Source organism: Clupea harengus, chromosome 16 (assembly GCF_900700415.2).
Source record: "Clupea harengus chromosome 16, Ch_v2.0.2, whole genome shotgun sequence".
Lineage (NCBI taxonomy): Eukaryota > Metazoa > Chordata > Actinopteri > Clupeiformes > Clupeidae > Clupea > Clupea harengus.
In genome coordinates, this window is record NC_045167.1 from 8,701,179 (window position 1) to 8,716,371 (window position 15,193).

Sequence of the window (15,193 nt, forward strand, 5' to 3'; positions counted from 1 at the left end):
GACTGTGGATCCAAACGCACGACAAGGAGACAGAGGTATGTGCAATTCAATCTTTTTACTGTTTCGGATTTGGTACACGTATCGGCAGTCCATACACAAGTATACAAATCCAAGTACAGAAAGACGGCGGCAGAGCTCGTAGTCAGATCGGTCCGGGGTCGATACACAGGCAGGCAGTCAGCGATGGGGCACGGTATCCAGACAGGGAAAAGGCAGAGACGTAATCCGTTGGGCATGCGGTAAAGGTCGGTGCACGGGCAGGCAGTCCAAGATGAGGCAGGGTATCCGAAAGGAGAAAGGCAGAGGCGTAATCGGTAAGACAAGCACAGGTCGGCAACAGGAGAAATTATCAGACACGGGAAATCGCTGGAACGCTAGAAACATGGAGAGACTAAGACGAACTGGCAACGAGAGACAGGGACCCACAAACTATATACACCAGATGATGAGAAACAGGTGAAAACAATCAAGGCGTGAGACAATCAACAAGGCGGAGCACACACAAGGGTAGGGCATGGCGTGTCTGAAACGAGAGGAGAGATGAGTAAACAAACAAAACACAGAACATAAATAATGACAACACAGTAGACATCTAACTATCGAACAGGACGAGATTTGACACCTGTTGCTCTTGTGCCTACTGAATGAATACATTGAAATTGAAATGTTTTACTTTTAAACTCTAACAAAATAATCAACAGAAGCAAAGCATGCATAACAATGTCTGCCTCTATTTCTACCAACCTGGCAACATAAACAACAGAGTTATAAAATATGTACATGATTACATGAAGAACTGTATACCTAAATGATGCATAGCATCTCAATAAATACCAAACCCCTCTTGCTCACCTGTCCATGAGTACCTTCTCGAGGGCTGTCATGTGATTGGTGTAGCCACCCATGGAGTGGTACACCAGGGCGCTGCATGGCAGAGTTTGGGGTTTGCGGCACTGCCACGTCAGCCCGATATGGGCATTCTGGTACTCACAGCAGCAGTCCTCCTGGGCCGACTTCAGTACCACCCCCTCCCACTTGATGTTGCACACCACCCTTTCCTCCACTCGAGCACCCTGTGGGTTATTGCCCACGTAGAAGCCATAGAAGTAGACAGAGTCAGGGTACGTGCTCCGGTGCCGCCTGAGGACCTGCACGGCCTCGCTGGAGTGAATCAGGCGGACCGCCACTGACGCCAGGCCGGCCCACGGCAGGGTGAACCGGGCCGAGTATGTACCGTTCTGGTGGTCCAGCAACTCTCCAAACACACTGGCCTAACATCCAGGGGAGGAAGGAAAGCAAACATGCACTCATCAGACTGGAGTGACCTCTTGTACAGTAGAGATAAAGATGTTATTCAATAACTGTGTTCCCTGGGCATAGGTCCCTTGGGCGTAATTCATGGTGGGGGCGATGGGGAGATATCCCATTGGGGACTCAGGGAGGAAGCTGCTATATGGAAATATTGGTCAAGAGATGACAGGGTTTTTCCTGCATAGAGAAAATTTGGGCGCGCGCCTAAGCCGTTTTCCCGAGCGCCTACAACAAATCCCGAGCGCCTAAGGCACCAAAAAAAGTCCGCGATAAAAAATAAATAAAAAAAAGCTGTCATTCATGGCGCAATTCAGCTTAATGGTGTTTTGAGCCCTCACCGTCGACTTCAAGGCAGCAGCTTGTCCCACCTCCCACCCCCTGAGCCAATCATTGAAAAGAGGCTGCTCCAAGCTTGCCAGTTTAGAGAATACGTTGGTTTGAATTTGAGATTTGAGCAAGCTGCGAATAAATGTCTTTATTATTTATCCTCTTGGTGTTTCACTCAAAATATTCACAAAAATCTTACCTTTTCATTGAAGTAAAACATTTTTGACATTAAATAAATATTTTTCTCCAAAACAGGTGTGCCACAATTATTGGGACCCCTTGATTTAATGTTTTGTGCAGCCTCCCTTTGCCAAGATAACAGCTCTGCGTCTTCTCCTATAATGCGTGATGAGGTTGGTGAACACATGGCACGGGATCTGAGATATCCCTACATACAGTATCTCTCCAGATCCTTCAGATACTGAGGTCAACGCTTGTAGACTCAGCTTCAGCTCATCCCACAGATTTTCTATGGGGTTTAGGTTGGGGGACTGTGATGGCCATGGCAAAACCTTTATTCTGCGGTCGGTGAACCATTTGTGTGTTGATTTTGAGGTGTGCTTCGGATCATTGTCCTTCTGGAAGGTCCAACCACGGCCCATTTTAAGCTTCCTGGAGGGAGCTGTTCGGTTTTCATTTAATATCTGCTGGTATTTGACGGAGTCCATGATACCATGTATCCTAACAAGATGTCCAGGGCCTTTGGAAGAAAAACAGCCCCACAACATCAAAAATCCGCCACCATACTTCACAATGGGTATGAGGTGCTTTTCTGTATGGCTATCTTTCTGTCTACGCCAAACCCATTTTTGATGTTTGTTGCCAAAAAGCTTTATTTTGGTCTCATCTGACCATTTAACTCGGTCCCATTGAAAGTCTGACTTACATTTGACAAACTGTAAGCGCTGTAGTTTGTTGTTGATTGACAGCAGAGGCTTTTTTCTGGCAACCCTCCCAAACAACTTGTGGTGATGTAGGTGGCGTCTAATGGTGGTTTTGGAGACTTTCTGACCCCAAGACTCAACTAACCTCTGTAATTCTCCAGCTGTGATCCTTGGAGATTCCTTTGCCACTCGAACCATCCTCCTCACGGTGCGTGGGGTCAATTTACAGACAGGTCCTCTTCCAGGCTGATTCCTTACATCTGCTGTTGCTTTGAACTTCTTAACTATTGCCCTGATTGTGGAAATGGGTGTTTTCAACTGTTTAGATATTTTCTTAAATCCTTTTCCGGACTTCTGCAGCTCAAAAACGTTTTGCCTCACCTCGACACTGTGTTCTTTTGTCTTTCCCATCTTGATGAATGACTAAGGGTATTTGGCCTGTGTCACCTTATATTTATACCCCAGTGAAACAGGAAGTCATGGTTGACCACTACCATGAGTTCCTAATCAAACAGGTGAACTTAAAAATTTAAAACATGACTGGTAATATACTTCAGTTAGATTTTAATTATAAGATTTTCTAGGGGTGCCAATAATTGTGGCACCCATGCTTTGAAGACAAATATTTTATTTAATGTCAAAAAAAATATTCATTCAATAATTTTACTTCAAGATTTTTCTGAATATTTTGAGTGAAAGACCAAGAGGATAAACAGCAAAGACACATTTTTTCATAGCCTGTTTAGCCCATATTCACTATGGGTGCCAATAATTGTGGAGGGCACTGTAACTACACACAGAAAACAAACATCAGCTGGATCCTGTTCAGCCTCTAAGCGTGATGCATCGCTCTGCTATTGACTATTCCTGCTAGATATACTATTTACTGTCCTGTGGTGCGGTGTGTAGTTCCTGTTGTCAAAACAAAAAGCCAGCTGACACTTGAATCTGGTGAAGCTGAATCTGGTGAATGTTCTACAGCACCTGACAGGCAACGCCAGTGTTTCTTAAAGTGTGGGGCGCAAAGACGTGACGGGTGGGGCGCGAATTGACGCGATGAACGGGAGAATTTCCCGTTGCAATGCCTTACTTAATAGACAATAACGATCATACACCTCCATCGCACTAAACAACCAGACTCAAACAAAGAAATATTGTATTGTATTAATTAGGCTGTTGTTAATGTTATTGTATTAATTAACCTTTCCTGCTAGTCATAGTCGTAGATTACAGGGGAGACTTTTGTTTACTGCTCCAGGGCCGAAGTGTTCTATATAACGAGGTTATCTCCCTTTCCCTTCGGTCGGCGGTTGATGAGCAAATGAATGACAACTTGATTTGGCCCAAGGATTTATTCTCCACACTGGTTGCAGTGTTCAACGTTACAGCAACATAACTTTGCTCTGGTCGCTACATCTTATCTATCCGTGTGCATCACCGTTCTCTCTCTCTCTCTCTTTCGATCACTCTCTCTCTTTCTCTCGCTCTACCACACCCACCCTGTAGCCTACGTGTTGCTCCATTAAACATTACACATTATAGGAGCCGCACCATTATACAACACTGTATTAACATTAGATGGGGGACCGGAATGAAAATGTGACCTGGAACCATAGTGCGGAAATTTTGATTGACGTAGGCGTATTAATTGCAGCAGGACAATGAAAAGACTTTCCCGGAGCATGAAAGTGTAGTGGGCGATAGGCTTATATTGACGTTATGGATACATTTGTGGCACGAAATACAAAGTTTGGCGATTCAGTACCAGTGACGAAAAAGACAGCTGATCCACCAAAAAATCAACCTAAAAGAAAATTGTAAATTTCAATAAATTTGACAATTTTACATTACATTACATTTAGTCATTTAGTAGGCGCTTTTATCCAAAGCGCCGTACAAGGGAGATTTTAAGTTTGGCTTACCATTGATAACACAATTGCATAGTAGGCCCTTTTTCTTTATTTTTGGAACTCAGCCCATTTGAAGCAAGGATTGACACCATTGCACTTTTATTTTCTCTATTTCTGAACTGATGTTATTAGGGTTCCTCCGTCAGGAGGAAACCTATTGTTATTGTAGGTATTATTATTATTCTTGTGCCATTGAAGTCAATGGCAGCCCCTAGAACCGTATGGTAACTTTTTCTGAAATTTGGCACACTCATTAAGGACAGTCAATTCTCCACTCACACCAAGTTTCATGTCTCCCACTAGACCACACTAGCGCCACCAACAGGTCAAAGTTGGACTTTTGTTAACACTGTAACTTTTGAACCGTTTGACCGATTTTCAAAAATGAGGTACCATTGGATTCCTTGGATCAAGACGAATTCAACACACCCTATGGCGTCAATTTCCGGTTATATAGATTTTCCGCAATTTCCGGTTTTATCAAAAACCTTTGAAAGGCATCAACTCCTACAATTTTTGTCAAATCTTCTTCAAAATCACCAGAGATGATCTTCAGACCAAGCCTCACAAAAGTTCTTCAACAGAATTTCGATCCTCACAACCGTTTGTCCGGTACAGCCACTAAAATTCAGCAGAAAAGCCTTCAAACAGGAAGTGAAGTCATATCTCAGCAAATGTTTCAGATATCAACGCCAAACTTGGTATGCACGTGGAAGACACTACAACATGTCCCCATGTGCAAAGGCAACTTCATATCTTCAAAAATGATTGATATAAAGCAGATTGCATTAATCGCTAACGCTAAAATAATGCTTTACACATTTTTCATTCAAAAAGTGATACTCTGATTCAATCACAAGTTCATATGAAGACACTTGAGAATGTTTAGTACACAAATCTGAAAAAAAGTTGACTGTAAGATGAAAAGTAGATTTTTGGTGAATATTTGAAACATGCATGCTTGGCTAATTGCTACCACCATTTCCAGTGTAATGTCTCCCTCTCTCCTCCTTCGCTCCCCGCGCGGCTTGCCCCAGTTCTCACAGACACAAACTTCCACCTGACACACCAAACACTTGTCAAGACGCACACACACCATTTCATGACATTGTGGCCTGACCAAGGCCCCGCCCCCTCCTTAGCTTGAAGCCTTGTGGATCTTGACAGTATTGCATTTCAAATTGAATATCCCATTGGTAAGTCTGCAGCATGGATTTTTCTATACAGTGACAAATTGTGCAGAATATACATTTTTCCCTGGTTCACAAAGTCTCAAGAACCCATAATGTCACCAGCATGGATATTTCTCGACAGTGACAATTTGTGAATAATTTTAAAAAATGTCTTCAAATCAGCCATTGATCCAATTATCTGCCCAATGTTGTGTATATGTATGAAATACATGTCAGTGTCATGTCAATTTTGTAATGATTGGAATGTTGAGGAGGAACCCGCCATTGCTGCCTGCAGCTATATTTTGTTATTGATTTTCTCTATTTTTGAACTGATGTTATTTGCTATTGATTAAGATTTAGAACTTTTCGTTATTTCAATAAATTTGACAATTTTAAGCTTGGCCTACCATTTTATTGGAGCGATGAGGGACAGGTGGGCTTGAAAAGGCCCCCTTGTTCAAAGTGGGGAATGACAGAACAAGTTTGAGAACCACTGGGCTACGCGCTTGTATTGTACCTCACTTGTAAGTTACTTTGGACGAAAGCGTCTATGGAAAAAAAGTTTGAGTTTTGAAGTGTGTGGAATATTTGGACTGGGAGTGAGTCTTCAACCTTCTTCACCATAATATGCAGGATATCATGTAAAGATCTTTAAAAGTCCACAATTTCTCGATTACTCACCTAGAAGAAAAATAATCCGTTCTCGATTTGAAACAGAAACCTTTAATTTTGTAGTTCAATTCTGTGGGAATATTCCATGTATTTGCACTTGTATTCGGGGACAAAAAAGGAGAAGTCCTGAAATATTGTTCTTTCTTGGCCTATTGAACATTGTTTATTTGCTATATATTAGAGAACACAAGAACATATTGATCTCATGATGTTAATGATCAGAACTGTTATCTCCTAATTTAATGGGCCTGAAGGTTTGTTGATGAGGAAAGGAAGACAATACCCTGTAGGCCTATTGATCACATGATGTTAATGATCGGAATTGATTGGTACGCCTCAGTCAGGGAAGTTAGCCAGCTCGTCTTTGCCGATGTTTCCTCCACTCAAGATAACAATGACGGTCTTCCCTTGGATGTCAGGGATTCGGCCGTTGGCGACGGCTGCGAACGCTGCCGATCCCGAGGGCTCCACCAGCAGGCCGGCCTGGTACAGAGTGGAGACTGCACGCTTGATTTCCTCGTCGGTTATCAAGACGACGTCCTCGACATAGCGCTGGCACAGCTCATAGGGCAAGGCGCCTGTGAAACACAAACAGAGGAGGATGCCAAGGAGCTATCAGGCACTCTGGCATCAGCTATCAGTAAAGCTGTTATTGTGCATCTTCAAGGCCAAGTCTAGGCAAACTCATTATCAGAGCAACATCTCAACTCATGTTCACCACAGCGCTGTGCAGGGGGGCACAATAAAATCTATTAAAAGTAACTACAACTGCCAAGTAATTAGAAGGCTTATATACACAGATGTGTGTGTGTGTGTGTGTATACAGTTTTATGAAAATGTTTGGGCACCCCTGATAATTATCATTATTTCAGATTATAATCTGCTGGTCTTTCAAAGCAGCAACTTCATTTGGACATAATTTACACCTTATGGGAAAAGTAACATTTCAGATCTGTAATAACATTAATTGAAACGACAGAAACAATGCAGTGTGCATCATAACAAGTGGAATAATCAATAATCAATATTTGGTAGAGCCTCCCTTTGCTGAAATAACAGCCTGTAGATGATTTTTATAGCCATTGATAAATCCCTGATTTCTCGCTGCTGGTATTTTGGACCATTCCTCCTTACAAAATGTCTCCAGTTGAGTCAGGTTTGATGGCTGCCGAGTGCGGACAGCCCGCTTCAGATCATTCCATACATTTCGATGCTATTAAAGTCTGGGGACTGGGATACCCATTCTAGAACATTGTATCTCTGCCTCTGCATGAATTCCTTGGTAGATTTTGAACAATGCTTTGGATCGTTGTCCTCCTGAAACAACCAACCCCGGCATAACTTCAGCTTCCTAACTGAGTCTTGAACATTGTTCCCAAGAATCTGCTGATACTTGGTGGATTCCATGCGACCCTCAACTTTGACAAGTTTTCCAGTACCTGTGCTAGCCACACAGCCCCATAGCATGACGGACCCTCCACCAAATCTTACAGTAGGCAGCAAGTTCTTTTTACGTGATGCAAAGCTCTTATGGTTGTGACTAAATAACTGTCTTAGTTTCATCTTCCCAAGCACTTTATTCTAAAATGATTCTGGCTTGTCCAGATGAGCCTTTGCATACCTCAATAGACTCTGCAGAAAAGGCTTTTTATGCATTACCCTTCCATTGGGCTGTCCTTGTGCAAAGTGCGCTGGACTGTGGAACCATGTACAATGACACCATCAGCAGCAAGATGTTCTTCAGAGGTGGTCTGTGGTTTGTCTGTGACTATTCTAACCATTCTTCATCTTTGACTTTCAGATATCTTTCCTTCACAAGGACTGTTCCTGTGGCTTTCCATTTTCTTACTTCATTTCTAATTGTGGAGACAGACACCTCAAACCTTTTTGATAACTTTGTATATCCCTCTCCTAATTAATATTGACGAATCATCTTAGTTTTTAGGTCATTAGAGAGTTCTTTTAAAGTTCCCATGTTGCTTTCCAACAGAGAATGAAGAAGAAGCACACCTAGCAATTAGCTATGTTAAATGAGCTTTTTCATGATTGGTTGCAACTTTATTTGCAGTTTAAGGTTCAATCAGCTAATCAAAAGAATTATGTGTTTCAATCAATCAGCATTAAGTGACTACAAGTATTCAAATCAACACAGTTTTAACTTTCGCACAGCCTATTTTTCACATTCAATTTTATTTCATACAACTCAATACTGCTTCATAAAGAATAGTTGTCTGAAAAACAACCCATTATCCAGCTTTCTCCAAAAAATAAATGACATATTGCTATGATGTTTTCCTATCAAGACAGAGCAATAAACACGCAAACTCAGAAGGGTGCCCAAACTTTTGCATAACACTATGTATATATACACACACACACACACACAGACACACACACATCTGTGTATATAATCTTTATGTATTACTTGGCAATAATAAATATATATATATATATATATATATATATATATATATATATATATATACTGTATATATATATATATTATTTTATTTTTTAAATACCTTGAAAATATTAAAGCAATAAAAGAAATACATATAAAACAGAGAAAATATGTTAAAACATTTAAAAGAAGTGTTTTAAAATATATAAAATCTGCGAGTGAGTGTGACTTCATAACAGATATATTATTGTGCAAAATGTGAGCATTTTTACATGTATAAGCAACGCTATGAGCTTCACTGTGTAACTGTAGGCCTATTGGCATTTATTTAGTTTGAAAAATGTCTATACAAAATGTAGGATTATTTGTTAAAAGCAAGAATATGTTTGAATACAAAACTAAATGTAGAGTAAATGCTACATATAGATGTACAAGTTTCAACATTTATAATAGGTCAGGAGTGTGCACTATCATAATAATACGTTTGTTATAAACAACTAAAATTACACATATACAAGATTACAGCTGTAGAAAAGGAGATTAGCATCCTTGCTTGGCCGTTCTCCTGAGTGTACCTAGAACAGAGCAGTCAGGTTATGAACAGTGCAGTCAGGTTATAAACAGTTCAGTCAGGTTATGAACAGTGCACTCGGGTTATGAACAGTGCAGTCAGGTTGTGAAGGACCTCGATAGATAAATCTGTCAGATTACAGATGTGTTCCAGGTGGGAATCATGGTGGCTGGCTTCCTGTCTGTCATCATCCAATCAGTGGTGAGGCAGGGCAGCGTGGTGAGTAGACACACCTTTTGGACCGTTACGACTCGACCTCTGGGAGTGAGTTTAGTTTAGCCCCCTCATACACACACATCAGGACAGCGGGTCTGTGGGATTGTTTTTACAGGATGTCATGTTCCTGTATTCTCTCTCTCCGTCTCTCCTCTCCTCTCTCTGTCTCCATCTCTTCTCTGTTCATATAATTAAAACTTCTCTCTTTCTCTCTCTCTCCCTCCTTCTATCTTTCTCTTCCTCTCTCTCCCTCCCTCTCTCTCTTTCTCTCTCTCCCTCTCTCTCCCTCTTTCCCTCACTCTCTGTCCGTCTCCCTCTCTCTCTTTCCCTCTCCCTCTTTCTCTCTCTCCCTGTCTCTCCCCTCTCCCTCTCTGACCTGAACCCACTAAGTAGACACACCTTTTGGATCGTTACGTATGTCTTGCAAGTCCCTGGGCAATGCCAAAATGTGAGCTCAATTACACATCCCCACCAACAGGGGGAGACAATGTGCCAGTAACGCAATGACAGTACAAAAATGCAGCAGGGTAGGCCTTTTTGCAGTAAAACAGTATGGTGGGTTTAGTCACATCTAGTGCCTGATCCTGGATCAGTTCAGTCCAGGGATGAAGGCATCTTCGAGTCAAACACTCAACCACTATGGGATGTATTAGAGCGTTTGAGATGGTGTACTGGTATTTTAATATGGTACTGGCACTGGTATTAGCTGACTGGTATTTTCATATGGTACTGGTATTACTGTATATAGCTCTAAACAATCAACTGACTCTGATGAGGTTTTATAACTGCTGACTGATTTCCCCACTCACACATCTGTATCTACAAACCATTTAACTATAGCCTTAAGTTCCTCTACTCTAAAGGCATATGACCTGCATCAGTCTGTCACAGGATATGTCCACAAACAAGGTCACGCTTTTGACTTTTGACAGCAATGTGAGCATTAATGTGCTACAAATCTCTCAAAATCTTCTTCATTTCAGAGGACTTTCATTTGTGCTGTGCAGTGTAACAGTGTTCCAAAACATTGCCAAATAAGAGGGCTGCTTTTGGACGTTATCTAAGTGCAGACGGAGTAGGAATCTATCTAGTCTCACCCCTCTCTCATCTCTTTCTAAATGAAAATTCATGCCCTTGTAGACAAAACAGAACAAATTCCCCCCGCTTCACAGGGACCTGTAACTCTCTCTGGCACTGTCCTCATAGGCCTCATAGATAAGCGACAATCACTCTAACTTTTAAAAAGAGATTGTACTTTAGCATGCTAATTTAACTTCATTATAATTCTTCATTAAAATTTCATTTTAATTTGGTCTCTACTTTTGTTTACGTGTCACTCTTCTCACGCACGTATGTGATGTTGTTCAAATGTGCTGATACAAAGGAGGTTTGTAGTTGTTTGCAGTGGTTGTTTGTACATGACATGCACATATGTATTTTCTGTGTGTAGTTAATGCCCTTTCTGGCGCTGGACATCTTGCGAGGGCACCCTGGTCTTCCTGGACTGTTTGTGGCCGCGGCGTACAGTGGCACTCTGAGGTAGCTCTCACTGGACTAACAGGAGAAGGACCGACACGGCATCCTTTTCACCTTCAGTCTTTAATTCACATGTTTTTAAGAATTAAGAAAATGGAAAATGCTGGAATACTGGTTAACTCTGCCATGGAATCGTACCACCACAAATCATCAATTGCTTGATTGATAAGCACCTGCATTTGTAAAGCATTTGTGAAATGTTCAACCCCCAGTACAGTGTCCTCCAGCATCAACGCCCTGGCCGCAGTGACAGTGGAGGACCTGGTGAAGCCGGACATGGACCTGTCTGAGAAGCAGCTCTCCAGGCTCTCGAAAGGCCTTAGTAGGTGTCTATACCTTTATAAGTGCAGCTGTGTGGTCCTGTACAGCTGAATGCCCTCTGATACAGCATTGCGGACCAGTGTGGTTAACAACGTGGTTATTTTGGTGTAACATAATGAAACATGCAACAGGATGAAAGAAAATGTATGTCTGTGCTGTAAGTCGCTTTGGATAAAAGCATCCTCTGAATGAATGCATTTAAATTGGAATTAATGAAACATGGGGATACTTTAAATTGCAATGCATTCTGAGAAATGGCTAGTAATTCTTTTTTGGTGACGTTATGTAATTGTCTGCCAACACTGTTCCATCTTATGGTTGTTAATGTCTCACTTATCCAGAAATATGGTGAAGTACAAAGCAATATGAACAGAATTGATTTAGTCAATAATCTTATAGTAAATTACAAGATTAAAAGACGTTCCTTCCTTCTTCTGTCCCAGGCTTTATGTATGGGGCTGTGTGCATTGGAATGGCAGGACTAGCTTTTCTCATGGGGGGTATTCTGCAGATTGGTCTCTTTCATTTCAATTCAGTTTTATTTATATAGCGATAACAGCGATATAACAATACAATTGTGTCAATGCGCTTTACAGAGCCCAGGGCCTGAACGACAGGGAAACGACAGGGAAAAAACAACAGGGAAAAACAATCAGGAAGAAACTTAAACAAAACCGCGGCACATAAGGGGGGACCTACAGTATCTGCTTGAGGCCAAGGTCCGCAATAAGCCCCAGAATATTTCATCAGAAAATCATGCACTGTACCAACGTAACATTTCCACAACAATCCTCAAAAATGAATAGTCAGACATCAAAGGCACACACACACACACACACACTATTGACTGACCCATTGTACTGTCTCTGTCCAGTATTTTTGGAGTGATAGGTGGACCCCTTCTGGGCCTGTTCACCGCGGGAATCCTCTGCCCTTTTGTCAACGCCATGGTCAGTCTGTCTCGCGGGTTAATTATTTCTTTGTGTTTATAATGATTATTGGGGGGGACAACTTTATGGTAGGGGGGGACACGTCTCCCCTGTCCCCTCCGGGATCTCCGCCTATGTGCGTGACCACGGACTAACGGAGTCGTAGAACCATAAAAACACCTTTAGTGTCTCCCCCATAAGGCTGCAAACACACTACTAGCCTGAGCAGCACGTAAGTGAAGTGTTTGTGTGTGTCAGCGGTGACAGGCAGTCTGTTGTGTGTTCTCCAACCTCAGGTGTCCTGACTTCAGTAAGAACCCTGAGAAGAAGGTGGGCCTCAGCAACCCGGCCTTCTACACCAGGTCCAGCGGGCCTCCTGCGTAGGATGAACTGATGTCCTGTTCCGTGCACGTCCAATCACAACACCCCTCTCACCTCCCCTTTTTTATCTGATGTTCCTGCAAGCCAGGTCCAATCACAACATCCTTTAATCCAGTGAGGAGGAACCCCCCTCCTTCCCATTTCCTCTCATGTGTCCAGTCAGGGGCAGGGAACAATTCTCGCTCTACACAAAGCACATCTCCTTTGCTGGACTTGATTAACTGCATGTGAAAGGGAGTTTTAAGGCCATGGCAGTGTGTAGCCGCGTGAAAGACATCGGAAGACATTACTCTGATCTCTCTCTCTTTTATTGTACCTTAGTACAGGCTTCAAAACAAATGGACAAAAAAAATGTCAGTCTACTTTGACAATGAGGGATGCAAAGTATAAATGTGTGTGTAGAGTGTGAGTGTAGCTAAGCTAAAAGGCTAACACTGCCCTCAATTTGTGACTGACTGATGAGAAAGCTTGGAGATTGGTCTGTCTCACATTTTGTGCGCCTCCAATATACCCAGAACAACTGAAAGGCTTATTTTGGGTGGAAGTGGAAATATGGTTCTGACAGCAGAGCCAGTCCATAATATGCACATCAAAAGTAAAAAAAGACACCTATGTTTCCTATGACACCTGTAGGTGAAACCGGTGAAAAGCGCACAGGCGATAGATGCTGTGTATGTGAAGTAAAGAGTGCGTCAGGCCCCAACTAGATGGAGAATGGTCACCGGATGCTGCTGCGGGTCCGAGATATGAACTCTATGTTTCTTAGGCGCCAATTTAGTTGGGGGGAGGTGCGCAGAGTAAAGAATGCCTGAACAAAGGATTCTTGCCTTAAGGACTAAATCCAAGCTAGGCCTTAATTCAATACAAGATACTTAACAGCACTTAAATCGCGATGTGTGCGTGTATATGTTCAGGTGGTGATGTAAAGGGAGTTAGAGAGAGAGAGAGAGAGACGTGCATGCACGATCTATCTAATAATAGCAATAGAACCAAGCAAGATTTTCAACAGTCAGTTTGTATTTAAATCTTAACGAAATAAAATAACAATACTTCTCACATAGATTAAAACATACATATAAAACTAAGTTCTGCCCAGATATTAGCCTTACTTGGATCGCTCTTGCATGGCGACCAAGATGTTTTCTGCGGTCTTCCGTTGAGCAGCGTGGGACGCAGGCGTCGTGGAAGTGGCCGGGATCTTCTTCTTCAGCTCGTCAGCTGGACTCGAGATGGCCTGGTGGACGTCTGATGAGTCTCGAAGGGAATGAACGTTCTTTTTGTCGACTTGAATGGATGAGGAAGGAATCATTCGCCTGCTCGTATTCAATAAACTGCTGGGCTGCAGTATAGTACTATTGATGTAAACTCAGGTTGCAACTAAACGATTTCAAGTAGATTGTAACTTTGATCAGAAGTTCTATGGGCTAAGTGTCGTCCTTTGTCCTGATGAGAATTCTTCTGTAGGGTCGGGTATCTCTATTTGTGAATAGAATTCACTGCTGTAAAAACCACCGCGAGAGAGAAAGAAATTCCGGTTTGCCGCTGCTTTAAAGGGAAAAATGCGTCACTCTTTTTTTATTACCTTGTTGCGACCAATGCTGAGTCAATGAAATGTAGATAAGGAATAAAGGTGATAAGGGGACTCTGGGTAATGTAGTCTATGGTGGGACCCCCCCCCACACACACACTGAAGGAACCGGAATTAAGATACTTATAGTTAATAAGGATATGCCATAGTCAATAATTAAATCTTTCTTACACCTAGTTGAAATTGTTACTTTATTTGGATTTAACTAGTATGTAAGCATTTCTGGGTGAATATACGTTGATGGGTTGACCTGAGTAAGGAGTGAGGTGTGACAAGTGATCTCACTCCCTACCCCCCATGTCAAATCCAGGTACCTTGTCTCCAAGGGCAACACCCCTGTTTCTCAGAGAACATTTAAGAGAAAATCCTTCAATTCATAAATCAGATAATCTTAGGTGAAGCTCTGGGCGAGTGGAACTCATGCTCTGTCTCACAATGGTTGGCTGCCATTGTTTCAATATTAAAACCTGAATCATGACTGACCAAAATCCAAGACTGGGTCTCCAATATATGGTATTGTTGGGGGCGCTGTCGAGCCGACACTCTTTAGACAAAAGACCACGAGGCGAATAAAAGATTTCTGGAGGTGTATTTCAAGGTACTCCTGCAGGGAGTCAATTCCAACATCAAGTAGAGGCAGGCAAAAGACTAAAAAGGCATCACAGTGTTACAGGTTAAATACCAGTCAGTCATGGGAGGTTACATTGGGGTGATAGGTCAACATTGGGAATGTTTTTACAGGTCAAGGTTGGGAAGGGGAGGTGACCTTCCTACGGAAGGTTCTGGAACACGCACACAAAGGCAAGATGGTGGACAGAGGATGTGTATCCCCCCACCTAGGGCAGGCAGGATGTCTGCTGGGGTGTCAAGAGCATACATTCATGAGGCCTACTTAGCATAGGCCATGGTTGTGGCTTCCCAGGGGTGTGCCCAGACTGTCAATACACATGGCACACACACACACACACACA

General features: G+C 42.4%; 1 protein-coding gene across 2 annotated transcripts in view; it reads right to left on the bottom strand.

The window, feature by feature from the left end:
• Window positions 1-15,193, bottom strand: part of LOC105898173 (NXPE family member 3-like) — a 46,171-nt gene that overhangs the window by 7,464 nt on the left and 23,514 nt on the right. For both annotated transcript variants that reach the window (XM_031583086.2, XM_031583087.2), the window contains exon 4: window positions 853-1,271. In XM_031583086.2, coding sequence (XP_031438946.1) covers window positions 853-1,271 — 419 coding nt within the window. The remainder of the gene's footprint in view (window positions 1-852; window positions 1,272-15,193) is intronic.